The following is a 12,566-nucleotide window of genomic DNA, read 5'->3' on the forward strand; positions in this document are numbered from 1 at the left end:
TAGATAGATAGATAGATAGATAGATAGATAGATAGATTCTAAAAATATTTCCATCATCAGGTCAAAATTTCAATTTGTCCAATTCTTTGGTATTTGCTAAACTAATCACATTCCCATCAGCCTCTTGTACAATTTGTATTCAGTCTCGATCAGCAGAAACTAGCATGTTAAACCATGCTAAGAAATTAACACGCTAAACTAAGATTGGGAACATGGTAGAAATTATTACTGTAGACTCTTTATATCTTCTTTTTCAAAACAGATTTGTCTTTTGATTTTACTTTGCACATGCTTCTGGAAGCAACAACTACATCCTCCACCTACAGAGCAGAGATAGTTTGTATGTCTTTGAAAGACAGTTTGACATCAATTGACATGAATAACACCTGTGGCCTTCTAGTGTTGGCTGGCTTTTTCTTTATCACTACTCATCGTCTTTGCAATGTTACTACACATTTTCTTTTTCCGTCTTAAGACGCTTATCCAAGGTAAAAAAGCATTGATTAAAAAAGTTTGATACAAAGGAAGAGAATATATTACCCAATGAATAGACTATTGGGCTACATCGATTTGCAAACTGAGGAGATTTTCACCAAAACCTTGGTGCACTCCCACATCTGTTCAGAATCACGTGGAGTTTGTTTTGTGACTGATGGAGAGAAAAATGATTGCCAACTATGTGCAGAAGGCTTTGGGAATATTTCCTCCAATAGTTTAAAGTAATCCTTATGTAAATAGCATGCTTTACTGAAAATATAGAATGAGACAGCCTCCCCCCCCTTCTCCCCCTCCCAGCCGAGTTCTCAGTAATCCTCATCCTCATTGTCTTCAGCTTACTGTCGATTTCATGTCTGGCAGTGGCATTAGCTCTTTTGCTCAAAATACTCATTTGCCTTTTTTATCTCCTTGTAGAAGTTAGTTTTGTAGTCAAAAACACCATGGTGGATTTGAGTGACTCTGCAAACATGCATACATTTGACAAAATTCATCACCTTTTTTTCCATTGCATCCTATCAACACAAACACTCAGTAGGCCTACATGATTTTTTTATTTATTTTTTATTGAAAGAGTGAGATGGTAAAGTAGAATGTCGTAGTGGCAGAGTTTGTTTGGAGACCCATTTATTTTCAAACATTCATTTGAGGTTATAGGGTGAATAATTTATTGACAGCCCCCGCAAGAGCATACATTATGAAAAAAAAGTTTCTGTAGCGCTGGAACAAAGCCAGAACAGCATCAAGGCTTCCAACAGCAGCGGTGACTCGTTGTAGAGTATCTGATGTCTTCCGGTGTAGAAATGGGAAACAGTTAGAGGTCACTCCTCTTCTTTTACTTTTTTCTGAAGCCATTGTGAAAGCAAAGAGAAAGGGGAGCAGATTTTAGCATGTGGTCAGGTTTCAGAACTCGGCAGTAAACTCGTCCCTCATGTAACACAGAAAATAAAACGTGTTGTGGTTCAGTGTTTTTCCCCCCCACTTGTCCCCCAGCCATATCACATGTCCCCACACAAGTCTCCCATTGGGTTTTCTGATGGTGTTTTTCTACAGCCGGTGTGAGACAATGACAGATAAGAATGCATGAATTATATGATTAATTTCTGGGGGTTTCAGCAGGTGGTGTTACTCGGCATTTGTTTGGGAGGGGGAGGGGGCTCGGCTCTTGTAGCATGCTCTCAAAAGATTAATAGAGACACTGGGAAGAAAGAGTGAACCTTCGCCGGGGCTCTTAAGTGGCCTTGTTCCCCGAGCCGGTAAATAAAGGATGGGAGATGGTTGTGCCAGGCGTGGAGCGGGAGGGAAAAAAGAGAGGCTAAAGCTGTTGATCATCCTCCTCTCATATACGTAATGACCCGGAGATAAAGTGGCAAAATGAGACATCTTTTGCCCACCAGTGACAAATGCAGAGGGAACACTTTTAATATTCTGCTCAATGGTTGAGAAGTAGGGAATGATTACATGTTAATGGAGAAATATCGCAGTGTCTCCCCTTCTTACCTTCAAACAAAGGACTGACTTAACAAATTACTTTACACTTAAGAATATACAAACGAGAAGCGGTGTTAGGCAAGTTTTACCTGAAGGCCCTGCAGTCATGTTGAATAATCGCAGAGGATATCTGAGGCTTAAATCATGTATGAATCCATTTCTGTGATTTATAAAGCAGAGATGCCAAAGAAAATACAGATTTTGTTTTTAGGTGAAAGCAGGGGAAGGGGATGCTGGAGGTGACCAGAAGCAAATCCATATACCAGCAGGGAAATTCTGGGTGAGCAAAGTGAATGAGTAATGCTCCCACATGCTAGACTAACTACCATAGAGGTGCCCTTAAGTGAAGCATTTAGCCCTCCCACACTTGCTTCTGTGCCACTTCACTTTGGCCAGCGGTAGGAGGTGGGTTATACAAGACAACCAGCAGGTGTGAATGAACTGGTAGAAAAGTTAGTTGTCTGGAAAGCCGTAGTTGTTACGGAACAGCACTATAGGTTGGACCCAAAAACAGAGGAAGACACAGGAAATACGATAAAGTGATTTAATTCGTGAATCTATAGACAATGTTGTGCAGGTGACAACAGGAGGGGGATGCATCGAGGAGATTCAGGGGTGAGTGGTGGGTGCGGTGCGCTCTTCAGAGCGTGCCCAGTGACTTGGTGATAATGAGGAATCTTCCAGAGTCCAACAAACAATTTAAAGCTGAATCCAATCCTAGTAATCAGCGTGGAGTGAGCAGGGAAGCAGGCAGGCAGAAAGGAAGCAAACAGGAAGCATGCGCATGAGTAAGCAAGGCAGGGTGAAACAAGAGAGAATACAGAACATGTTTCGCTACACAAGCTGACACACAGATAGCCAGGAGTGCACCTATACCACACTAGTATACAGGACATTCTGGCAATTTGTGGGTCACAGAGCCGGCCTTAAGTACTGCAGCAGGATGATTGGGCAACGAGCTTCACCTGGCGCCACCTGCCAGCTAAGCCACGCCCACAGCTCACAGAGAGCACAGGAGGGGGGGAAAACAGACAAGGCACACAAAACAGAAGAAAAAAAACTGGCTGCCATGACGACATCATGACAGCCTCTCCTGCATTTATTTCTTAAAAGGGGGAAAATGTTTTTCATCTGAAGAAATCTGAAAAAAAAAAACATTTTGACTTTTCATTGCTGAACATTTTGTATTCAAATTACTATTTTCTTTTCACATCCACAATATGTATGACTTCACCTTTCTAAAGTGCTGTGGCAGTTCTTTTGTATTGTATTTTTTTTTCAAAACTCCTTTTCATTTCTTTTCCTTTTCAGTTTTCAGTTTTGTTTTTCTGCATTCTTGTGAAGTGCCTCTTGACATGTCTGCCGCTGAGCTTTGCAACTTCTCACATCAAGAGGATATTTGTAACCGAGTTGAAGAGCCCCCTTCTAAGACAATTCTTGTTGATACATTATCTTTCATCACAAGTATTACAACAGACATTTATCACACCAGCGAGCACAAGACTTGGGTATGGCACTGACAAGTGGCTCTTTTTAGAAGAATAATCACGCTTGGATCACACCCTCTTGAAAATACAATTTAGGGGAAAGTCTTAATTCAGAGTGAGGTCAGAGCAATAACATTACTGTGAATATTTCACTTAGGTATCTCATTTGATTGTCTGCTGGGTATATTGTCCACTTCATTTACTAAGTTGACTTTAATTTGCAGGCTGATGATTTAAGTGTGAACCTTGTTGCCTAAATAGTGTGCAGTGTTTTTCTGCTGGCCTCACAAAATAAAATGATAGAGCTATACATGGCTTTGTATGTCTGAAACTTCAAATAGAAATAGGGCTTAGGTGTGAGAAACAAAATTGTGGAATATAAATGCTGCAATACACATGCAAGATGCTGCAAAGTCTCAACAGTTCTCCATGTCTGGGAAACCTCATCCCACTGAATTATGGGCTTTTAAAGCAGTAAACAGAGACAGAGTGGTGCTCTGTAAGATGGCATTTTCATGAATAACAACCACTGACGTGTATTCCTAACGGTCAGTAAATCATACCCCCCTGCTGGTGCCGCTGGCTAAGGGATGGCAGTTGTTTGGAGTGTTGGTGCCGTGGCCGCGTGTTGATGCCGGCTGGCATTGTGTGTTTACTCAGCCCTTTGTGTGTTTGTTTGCCCACACAGCCTGGTGTCAGTCATCCGGGGTCAGGTCCTCACGGGGGACGGGACGCCGCTGATTGGAGTCAACGTGTCTTTTCTGCACTACCCGGAGTACGGCTACACCATCACGCGGCAAGATGGCATGTAAGGGTGACTCTGTGCACACATGCATCAGTAGGTGCAGCATGCAAGGACAGACAGCGATCTACTTGCATTCATCAACTCTTCTTTGCATGTCCTAATAAATTTGAGCACTCTCTCGCAGGAAACTCAGCCGTTAGGCTTAACCATTGGCCTTGCAACAACTTTTTTGTGGATATTGTAGACTGCTGTCCCCAGACCAGTATTAAAAATTGCAGAAAAAGCTGTCCCAACAAAGTAAAAGTCGTCCTGGCAGTTATCCAAAAAGCGCTCAAAACAAATTGAAACAGCAGCACATTGTGCCCTAGAACAATTCCTCATGCAAATGTCACAGTGGTGGAGGCCATTTTGAACCAGGCTGTTTAAAATGCATTGAATCAGCAAGGGTAGAATCAATCTGCCCGCGGTGTAGTAAAACATGGGATTACTGTCTGACCTTCTCCTGCTGTTACCACAGACGGGTCCTTAATAATAGGAGTGCAAATACATACAAGACAAACGTATGTCACATATTATACAGGAAGGGTTTACCTCAGGTAGGAGCTTTTTTTTTTTGCAGATGGTTGTCAGAGATAGTGAACCGAGGCCTTCATTCCAATTCGGCAGATAGAGGATGTGTTTATGTGTTGCCAGTATGGAATAAAAGGCTTATGAGTGGCAGAGAATTGTACAGCTGTTGTTATGAAGCACAATCCTTGTGTCCCCAGACAGCTGAGGATTAGCTGATTTCTTCAGATATTCCGCCCTGTAACTCTTCTGACAAGAAGCGTGATAAATGGTTGGGGATAATCACACTTGGTTAGCCAACAGATCCGCTCAGTGTGTTAAGGTGGGGGGTGGGGAGGAGGGGGGGGGGGGGGGGGTTGGGGGTCAACGGTAGAGGGGGGGGGGCAGTCCGCATGTGTAAGGGGGGGGGGTGGGGTGGGGGGGGGGGGGGGGGGGGGGGGGGGGGGGGGGGGGGTGGGGGGGGGTGGGGGGGGGGGGGGTTGGGGAGGGGGGGGGGGGGGGGGGTGGGGTGGGGGGGGGGGGGGGGGGGTGGGGGGGGGGTACTACATCAAAGCCTGGCCTCTTGCAGCTGTGAGCTACCCACTGCCCAAGTGGAGAGAGCTTGAGAAGGACCGTTTTAGGTCAGCTGCACAGCTTGTAAGTTCGCGTGTGTGTGTGTGTGTGTGTGTGTGTGTGGTGGTGTGTGTGTGGTGTGTGTGTTGTGTGTGTGTGTGTGTGGTGTGTGTGTGTGTGGTGTTCATTGTGGGTGCATGCATGAGACAGTTGCGTAAGCAGTCGATATGTGAGTATGTGTTCTTCTTTGTGCATGTGAATGCATGCAATGTCACCACACAGATGCTTTACCCCCTGGGTAGTGGAGCTCGCAGAATATATAGAGCAGCACTTCAAAGACTCGCCCTTCTTTTCCAAACCGGTAACTTTTCCCTGAGTAATGTCCTACTAATTAAAACCAGTTCGTCAGAGAAAACTCCCAAGACGCGGAAGACTACAAACCAAATTCAACCATAAAGTGTCTTCTCACACCATGCCTGGTTAAACAAAAGTCATAAATTAGATTCAGTGAATGATAATAATATATGGAGTCTGTACAGACAGAATACACTTGTGGAGGAAAGGTTCTCTCTTCCTATTTCTTGAAAATGGAAGAATTAAATAAATATGTACTTGGCAATTTTGCACTTAAAGGGAAAGTGTTTATTACTCAGGCTTTTTCACATAGTCTGGGCCGTCATTCCTATCAGTAATAACATTTTTTTTAAGTCAGATGGAGCAAGAAACATGAGCAAGCAAAACGTCATTCAATTGTACCCCCATCATTTTTTTGTCTTGTTGATTAGATCATCTCAAATCATTGGCCACATGTTTCCCAGATTTTAGCAATTACTTTAATGAGAACAATGATTTTGATGTCATCGCTTCTCTACCTTTTGGCTAGAATCAAGTCTAGCATCTTAGGGTGGCAGTAGCTCAGCCCGTAGGCAGTTGGGTTGGGAATTGGAGGTTTTAATTGTGTATTGGTAGCTGAAAAGATGCTGGTTCACTTCCTGGGCACTGCCAATTGCTCTTGAACAAGGCACTGTACACCCCTCATCTGCCCAGCACTGGCAGCCCACTCACTCTGACATCTCTCTATTTTTGCATGAATAGGTCCTGAGGTGTGGTGGGTTGTGTGTGTGTGTGTGTGTGTGTGTGTGTCTGTGTGTCTGTGTGTCTGTGTGTATTTCAGGCCAATGTGTAGTGATTTCTAACAAAAAGATTGTAAGTTGTAATTTCCCCACCAGGGATCAACAAATAATAAAATAATAATAGCATAACCAAAAGAACTATGAAAATAAAAAGTTTTAATAAAACTGTATTTTTTTGCAATAGTACTAAACAACGTTTATTTACTGCTGTGTTATGTTAAGGTTTGACCTCTTGGCCAACGGCGGCGCTTCTTTGACGCTGAATTACGAGCGCGCCCCGTTCCCCACGCTGCACCGCACAGTGTGGCTGCCCTGGAACGTTTTCCATGTGATGGACACAGTGGTGATGAAGCGGGAGGAGAACGACATCCCTAGCTGCTACCTTACCGGCCTGACCCGGCCCAACCCCCTCATCCTGGCCACGCCCCTCTCCACTCTGTACAAGACCTCCCCAGAGGACAGTCCCATCATCCCCGAGACCCAGGTGAGATGGCTGTCACAGGTGACCCAGGTAGATCATATACAGGGCTTTTATGGGCAATTCCCCATGTGTGCTCATATCTGATTGTTTTGAATGACTTTAATAATTTAACCCACGTTTGATCTTAACATTACAAGCCACAGTGTTGCAAATACACAGAGTAACGATAATGCTGTTATCTTTCTTTTACCAGGGTTTCTCTTGCGTATTTTAAACAGTCAGATTTGGCTTTCAGTTTGCCTTTGAGCTTTGATTGAACTGAGGCGTCTCCCCAAATACTAAGCCATAAATTGTCTCACAGTAGTACTGATCAATTCTGAGGGCGCATCGCATGGAGGTTACAAGCCTCAGGATTTGTTTTGTATTCATTTGGCAAATTTGGATACATGCAAAATGTGGCCCTGCAGCTTTTGCTGTTGAAACAGATAAAGAAAAAGAAAACTGTTAAAGTAGGAGGGGAGGGGGGTGGCAGTCTGAGGTGAAAATCTGGTACAGGGGACTGGGACAATGAAAAGACACGTTAGTTACTTTGGTAACTCCAGATTATATTAGTATAGGCGTAGCCCTCTAAGGGCTACGCTATTGGGTTTATCCCTTCGCGCATGCAGCGCAGTCGTGAGATTTTCTTTCCCGCCCTAGCGCTCCAGCTCGGGCCTCAACTACGTCCGCATTTACTGCTATATCAGAGCGACCCGTTTGTTCGACTCCCAAAACATCAGCTTTTTCTTCAAGTTCTAGGAGCAGGTGGCCCGGACCTTAGAGGGCTACGCCTATACTAATAGAATCTGAAATTACCAAAGTAACTAACGTTCTATTTCGTATAGGCTTCGCCCTCTAAGGGCTAAGCTATGGGGTAGGGCGAAGTGATGTAGTCAATGCCACCTGCGGCACAAGGTCCACAAGCCGAACATACACCACATTGCCCCAGCAACAATGTACAGAGGCTAGTCAGAGTCATTCTTCGACAAAGCCTGCCCTGCCAATGGCGTGGCCGGAAAGGTTCATGTGGCCCGCAATATGATGCAGTAGTACAATGATTAATGGGGGTTAAGCGTGATTGATCCTGTCGCGCATGCAACGGGAGACATGATTACCGTGGTGCAACATGATTATGACAATGTATGAGATAAAAACTGTGTCTCACAAGAAATACCCCAGGTACAGGAGAGGTGAGACAGCAGAGCAGGGTCATTCAGCACTAGGTGTGAAGGAGATTGGCAACAATCAAGGCATCCGCTTTTTTTTTTTTTTTTTTTGCACATTCAGCGCGGCATTACGGTCACTGGTGGACAAAACCGCATGAGACATGGAAGATTCAGACTATCTCGCAGATAAGCGGATGAAGGGGCACGGGGAAGCCAGGAGGCTGCCGGCAAATGTCGGCTACTGCCATGCCAAATAGAGCCGCAGACGCGACGGAGCCCTCGTAGAGTGACCCCGAATGTCTTGGGGGGCTCTTTCCCTTCCGAGCTATAAGCCTGGGTAATAGCCTCGCACAGCCAGTGAGACAGACGCTGTTTTGAGAGGGCTGATCCTGGGAGTGTTCTCTATAATGCACAAACAGCTGCTGAGTTTTCGATATTTGCCGTGCGTAAAATGTATTGTGACAGAGCGCGCACCGGACACAACCGGTGGGAAGCCTCCTCCGCACCGTTAGCGTGAGGTGGGGGGAAAGAACCCTCGAGGGAAAACACCTTGACCGAAAAGAACTGAGTAAAGTCTCGGGGTGAAGGAGGATTTGGCTGTAAGGTGGCTGCGCTCCCGTCCCCTCTAATGGAGAGGAGGACGGAGAAACTGACAGTGCACATAAATCACTCACTCTTTGGCCGACGTTAGGGCAAGGAGAAGTGCTGTCTTAGCGACAGCATTCGAGCGAAGCCTGTGTCAAGGGCTCAAAGGGGGGCTTCCCAGAGCCGGCAGCACCAGAGCTAGGTCCCATTGGGGGCGAGGGGGCGAACAGCCGGTTTTGAAGCCCTAACCCCTTCAGGAAAAAGCTTCACCAGGGGATCGCAAAAACTGTCCTCTCACCGAAACCTTCGTGACAGGTGAGATGGCTGCTGCGAATGCTTTGACTGTAGATGGAGCCAAATCATTATCCACCAGAGTTTGTAGGTACGTCAGCACAGAGAGGTAGGGGACACGATGTGGGGTCTGCGTCCCTCTCTGTGCACCAGCGCTGGAAGGCAGACCAGCGCCCTGCGTAGCCTGCTATGGTAGAGGGGGCTCTGGAGCCCTGGATAGTGCGTACCACGGCGGGGGGCAAGCCTAATCTCTGTAAGCGTTCCCGCTCAGCGACCAGCCCCACAGCCTCTGATTTATCACTGGGGGATGACAGATCGCACCGTTCAGCTGCGATAGTGCGTCTCTCCGCCACGGAATCTGCCAGGGGGGAGCCACCAGCAGCTGAACGAGGGTTGGGAACCAGGACGCGCTCGTGCGCTCCGGTGCCACCAGAACAATTAACAGATCCTCCTCCTGGACGCGCTCCAGGAGGGAGGGATCAGGGGGACCGGGGAAAAGTTATATGGAGGGTTTTGAGCCAGGGTTTGTGGGAGAAGGCGTCTACGCGAGGGGAGGGTGTCCCCGCGGTCAAGGAGAACCACAGTGTGACTGTGTGTTCTCTCGTGAAGCGAACAGATCACCTCCGCTTCCCCGAACTGCTGCATAACGTTTGAACGATAGTGGGATTCAATCTCCACTCGTTGGGGGAGGGCCCCCCCCTCGACATCAAGTCGGCCGCCGGTTCAAAATCCCGGGGATATATACTGCTTTGAGAGACAGCAGGTGGCTGTGCGCCCACAGCAGGAGGCGTCTGGCTATTTCTAACAGCCGGGCTGAGCGTATGCCGCCCTAGCGGTTTATGAATGCCGCCGCGTGATGGTGCCGTCCGTACTACAACATGCGCTCCCGTTACCACTGTGTAAAGTGTTTCAACACCCTCAACACCGTGGACAGCTCAGGCAGTTTATGTGAGGAGAGGGGGAGGAGGCCAGGCCCCTCCCACCACCTGTGACTCGCACATTCCCCCCCAGCCAGTGGGGACGCGTCTGTGTACACCGTCACATATGACGTCACTCTGCCCAGGGGAACCCGGAAACAGGGTTTGGGGACTCCCCCGTATGCCAGGTTGATTGGAGGGAATGAGGGATGGACAGCATTCGCCATTTGTGGCGAATGGATCGAGCCGCTGGGGTGAAACCCCCTCTGGACTTTCCTCATGTGGAGGAGACCAGGGGGACCACCGTGTGTGCCGCGGACATCATGCCCAAGAGCGCATAACTGACAGCGCTGACACTGTCGCGCGCGGCTGAAACGGGACAACAGAGAAGTCAGGGCTTCCTGCTCGGGGTGACAGCGGCTCTCATGCTGATCGAGCTCATGTCTACGCCCAGATTAAACTATCGATTGTGCGGGGACGAGGGCGCTCTTCTTCCAATTTATGGCAAAACCCAGCGTTTGTAGGTGCTGAGAACCTCCATAGTGTGCAGCGCGCCCGCTCCCGAGAGGGGGCTAGAATGAGCAGATCGTCCAAGTAAAAGAGGACTCTGATGCCCCTCTCCCGTAGAGGCTGGAGGCCGTTTCCATGATGGAAAAGGTGCGGGGGGCTAGTGAGATCCGAACGGCAGCCGGTTGAACTGGAAAGGGCCCTTGGAAGGGAAAGCGCAGGAATTTCTGTGCTGGGAATGATTTGGATGTGAAAGTAAGCGTCTTTCAGATCGGGGCGCACACATTCCAACACGTGGTGATGGTGAGCATGTGGAAGTGGCGCTCCATGACATACCGGTTGAATTTCGACAGTCGAGGATGGGACGCAGTCCTCCTGACTTCTTCGGGTGAGAAATAGCGAGAGTAAAAACCCTCGTTTCCTCTGGAGGGACGCGGGAAATAGCTCCGCTCGCCAGCAACCCTTCTAACTCTGACGTCATGCGTCTGATCTGCCAGGGATGAAACCGTCGTCTCCAACACACCCGCGAAAGGGGGCGGGGGGGAGGCGAACTGGAGTGTGTAAACCGTGTATCAGCTTTGACATCCACGAGTCCATGTTGTCAAGCCAATCCATGGCGCGCTGCACTCTGACAGTGGGCGAGCACAGTCTGAGTGTTGTTCACCGACTGGCAAGCAGGGAGAGCAGAGCCCATCCCGCCGCTGGGCGAGACGATGATCGCGTCGCCCAGCCCATGGTAGGGCTTTTCGAAGGGCAGTGGCCGGTCGCCGCGTGTGGGGCGGGAGCGGTCACTGGGTTAACCCGACCCCCGCCCCGCCGGCATCGCCGTGGGGAGGTGGGTGGACAAGCGTCGTCGTCCCCCGTGGGAGGACGCTCATTTCCGCTGCCTGCGCAGTGGCGCCCCGCTCGCGGCGACGGCCTGGTGTGTGCTTGTGTGGGGAACAACTGTCATAACAGTGCCCTGTTTAGAGCAAACAGGGACTGTTCGGCTGCGTGCAGGTTGACGGCCGTGTGGCATCGTCTGTCGCTGCGGAGGGGGACCGGGTGGGGGCCCCGACGCCGAAGCTTGGGAAGACGCAGCCGCAGCCGATGCTGCGGGGCGCTTCCGCTTGTGACGGTTGTCATGGCGACGGTGGTGCTGTTGAGGAGGAGCCTTCCACGAGCCGAGCCTCCGAAGCCGCTCGGCGTCCTCCGCCGCTTGATGGAGATGAGACGTGGCAGTCTGTAGGCGCGGCCCCAAATAGTCCATCGGGGGCTATGGGACCGTACAGAAGCTCGCGTCTAATGTCCGCTGGCAGCTGAGACATGTGGAGCCAGAAGTTTCGCTGGGCCACAGTCTGCCAAGCCATCACCCTGGACAGCGCCACCGTGGACGCCGTGGTCAGGGTAAGGATGGCGGTCATAGCCTTACCAATCTCCGTGGCAAGCTCCGAGGGGAGGGCGCCGGGAGTAGTGGCCATCGCGGAGGCGGCGGAGGCCAGTAAGGCGATGTTGTTTTGTGCCGCCAGCCCCTGGGCGGCACATTGGTGGGCCCGGTCAGTGACTTGAGCGCACACTTGATCCTGGGGAGAGGGAGGCGTGGGCTTCCGGTGGCCGAAGAAAGTAGCTTTCGGAAGCAAAATGGACGCCAGGCTCCCCTCCAGGGGAGGGACTGAAGGAAAACCTGCGTCGATCGCCTGAACCCGAGTAAACGGGGCATAGCGAGAGACGGGAGCCTTCAGTCCCCGGCTGGGAGAAAGCCTCCTCCACAAACGGCCGAAGCTCCGCGAAGCGCGGCCAGAGTGGGGCCCGTGAAGAGGGCGGCTCCGGGCATAACACACCGCTCAAAAGGCCGCGAGCGGGGGCGGCAGCTCCGCCGGGAGCGCTATGCCTCTAAGCTCCGCCCCTCTATGATTCCGGCAGGTCGGCGAAGAGAGCCTTAGCGGTGGAGGCTGGAGCGGGTGGGGCAAAGGGGAAGGCCGCTCGGGCGGTGCCCAGGCCGTTCGGGAGCAGGAGAGAGCTCCAGCGGGAAAGCATCAATCGCCGTCTCGAGGCCCAATCCCCCCAAAGGGGGGAGGGGGACCCTCCAGAGGGGAGGAGGGAAAACGGTGATGGAGGGCCTGTCAGAGAGAGCGGAGTCAGCGGACTCATGCTCGTCGAAAACCGTCCGCCAGCGGCTCCAAGGGCCGCG

The 12,566-nt window shown here is 49.9% G+C and overlaps 1 protein-coding gene across 7 annotated transcripts in view; it reads left to right on the forward strand.

Moving 5' to 3' along the window:
* si:dkey-237h12.3 (teneurin-3) overlaps positions 1-12,566 on the forward strand; it is a 150,833-nt gene that overhangs the window by 103,126 nt on the left and 35,141 nt on the right. For all 7 annotated transcript variants that reach the window (XM_032527549.1, XM_032527552.1, XM_032527551.1 and 4 more), the window contains 2 exons: positions 4,162-4,281; positions 6,693-6,954. In XM_032527549.1, coding sequence (XP_032383440.1) covers positions 4,162-4,281; positions 6,693-6,954 — 382 coding nt within the window. The remainder of the gene's footprint in view (positions 1-4,161; positions 4,282-6,692; positions 6,955-12,566) is intronic.

The sequence above is a fragment of the Etheostoma spectabile genome, chromosome 10 (assembly GCF_008692095.1).
Source record: "Etheostoma spectabile isolate EspeVRDwgs_2016 chromosome 10, UIUC_Espe_1.0, whole genome shotgun sequence".
Classification (NCBI taxonomy): domain Eukaryota; kingdom Metazoa; phylum Chordata; class Actinopteri; order Perciformes; family Percidae; genus Etheostoma; species Etheostoma spectabile.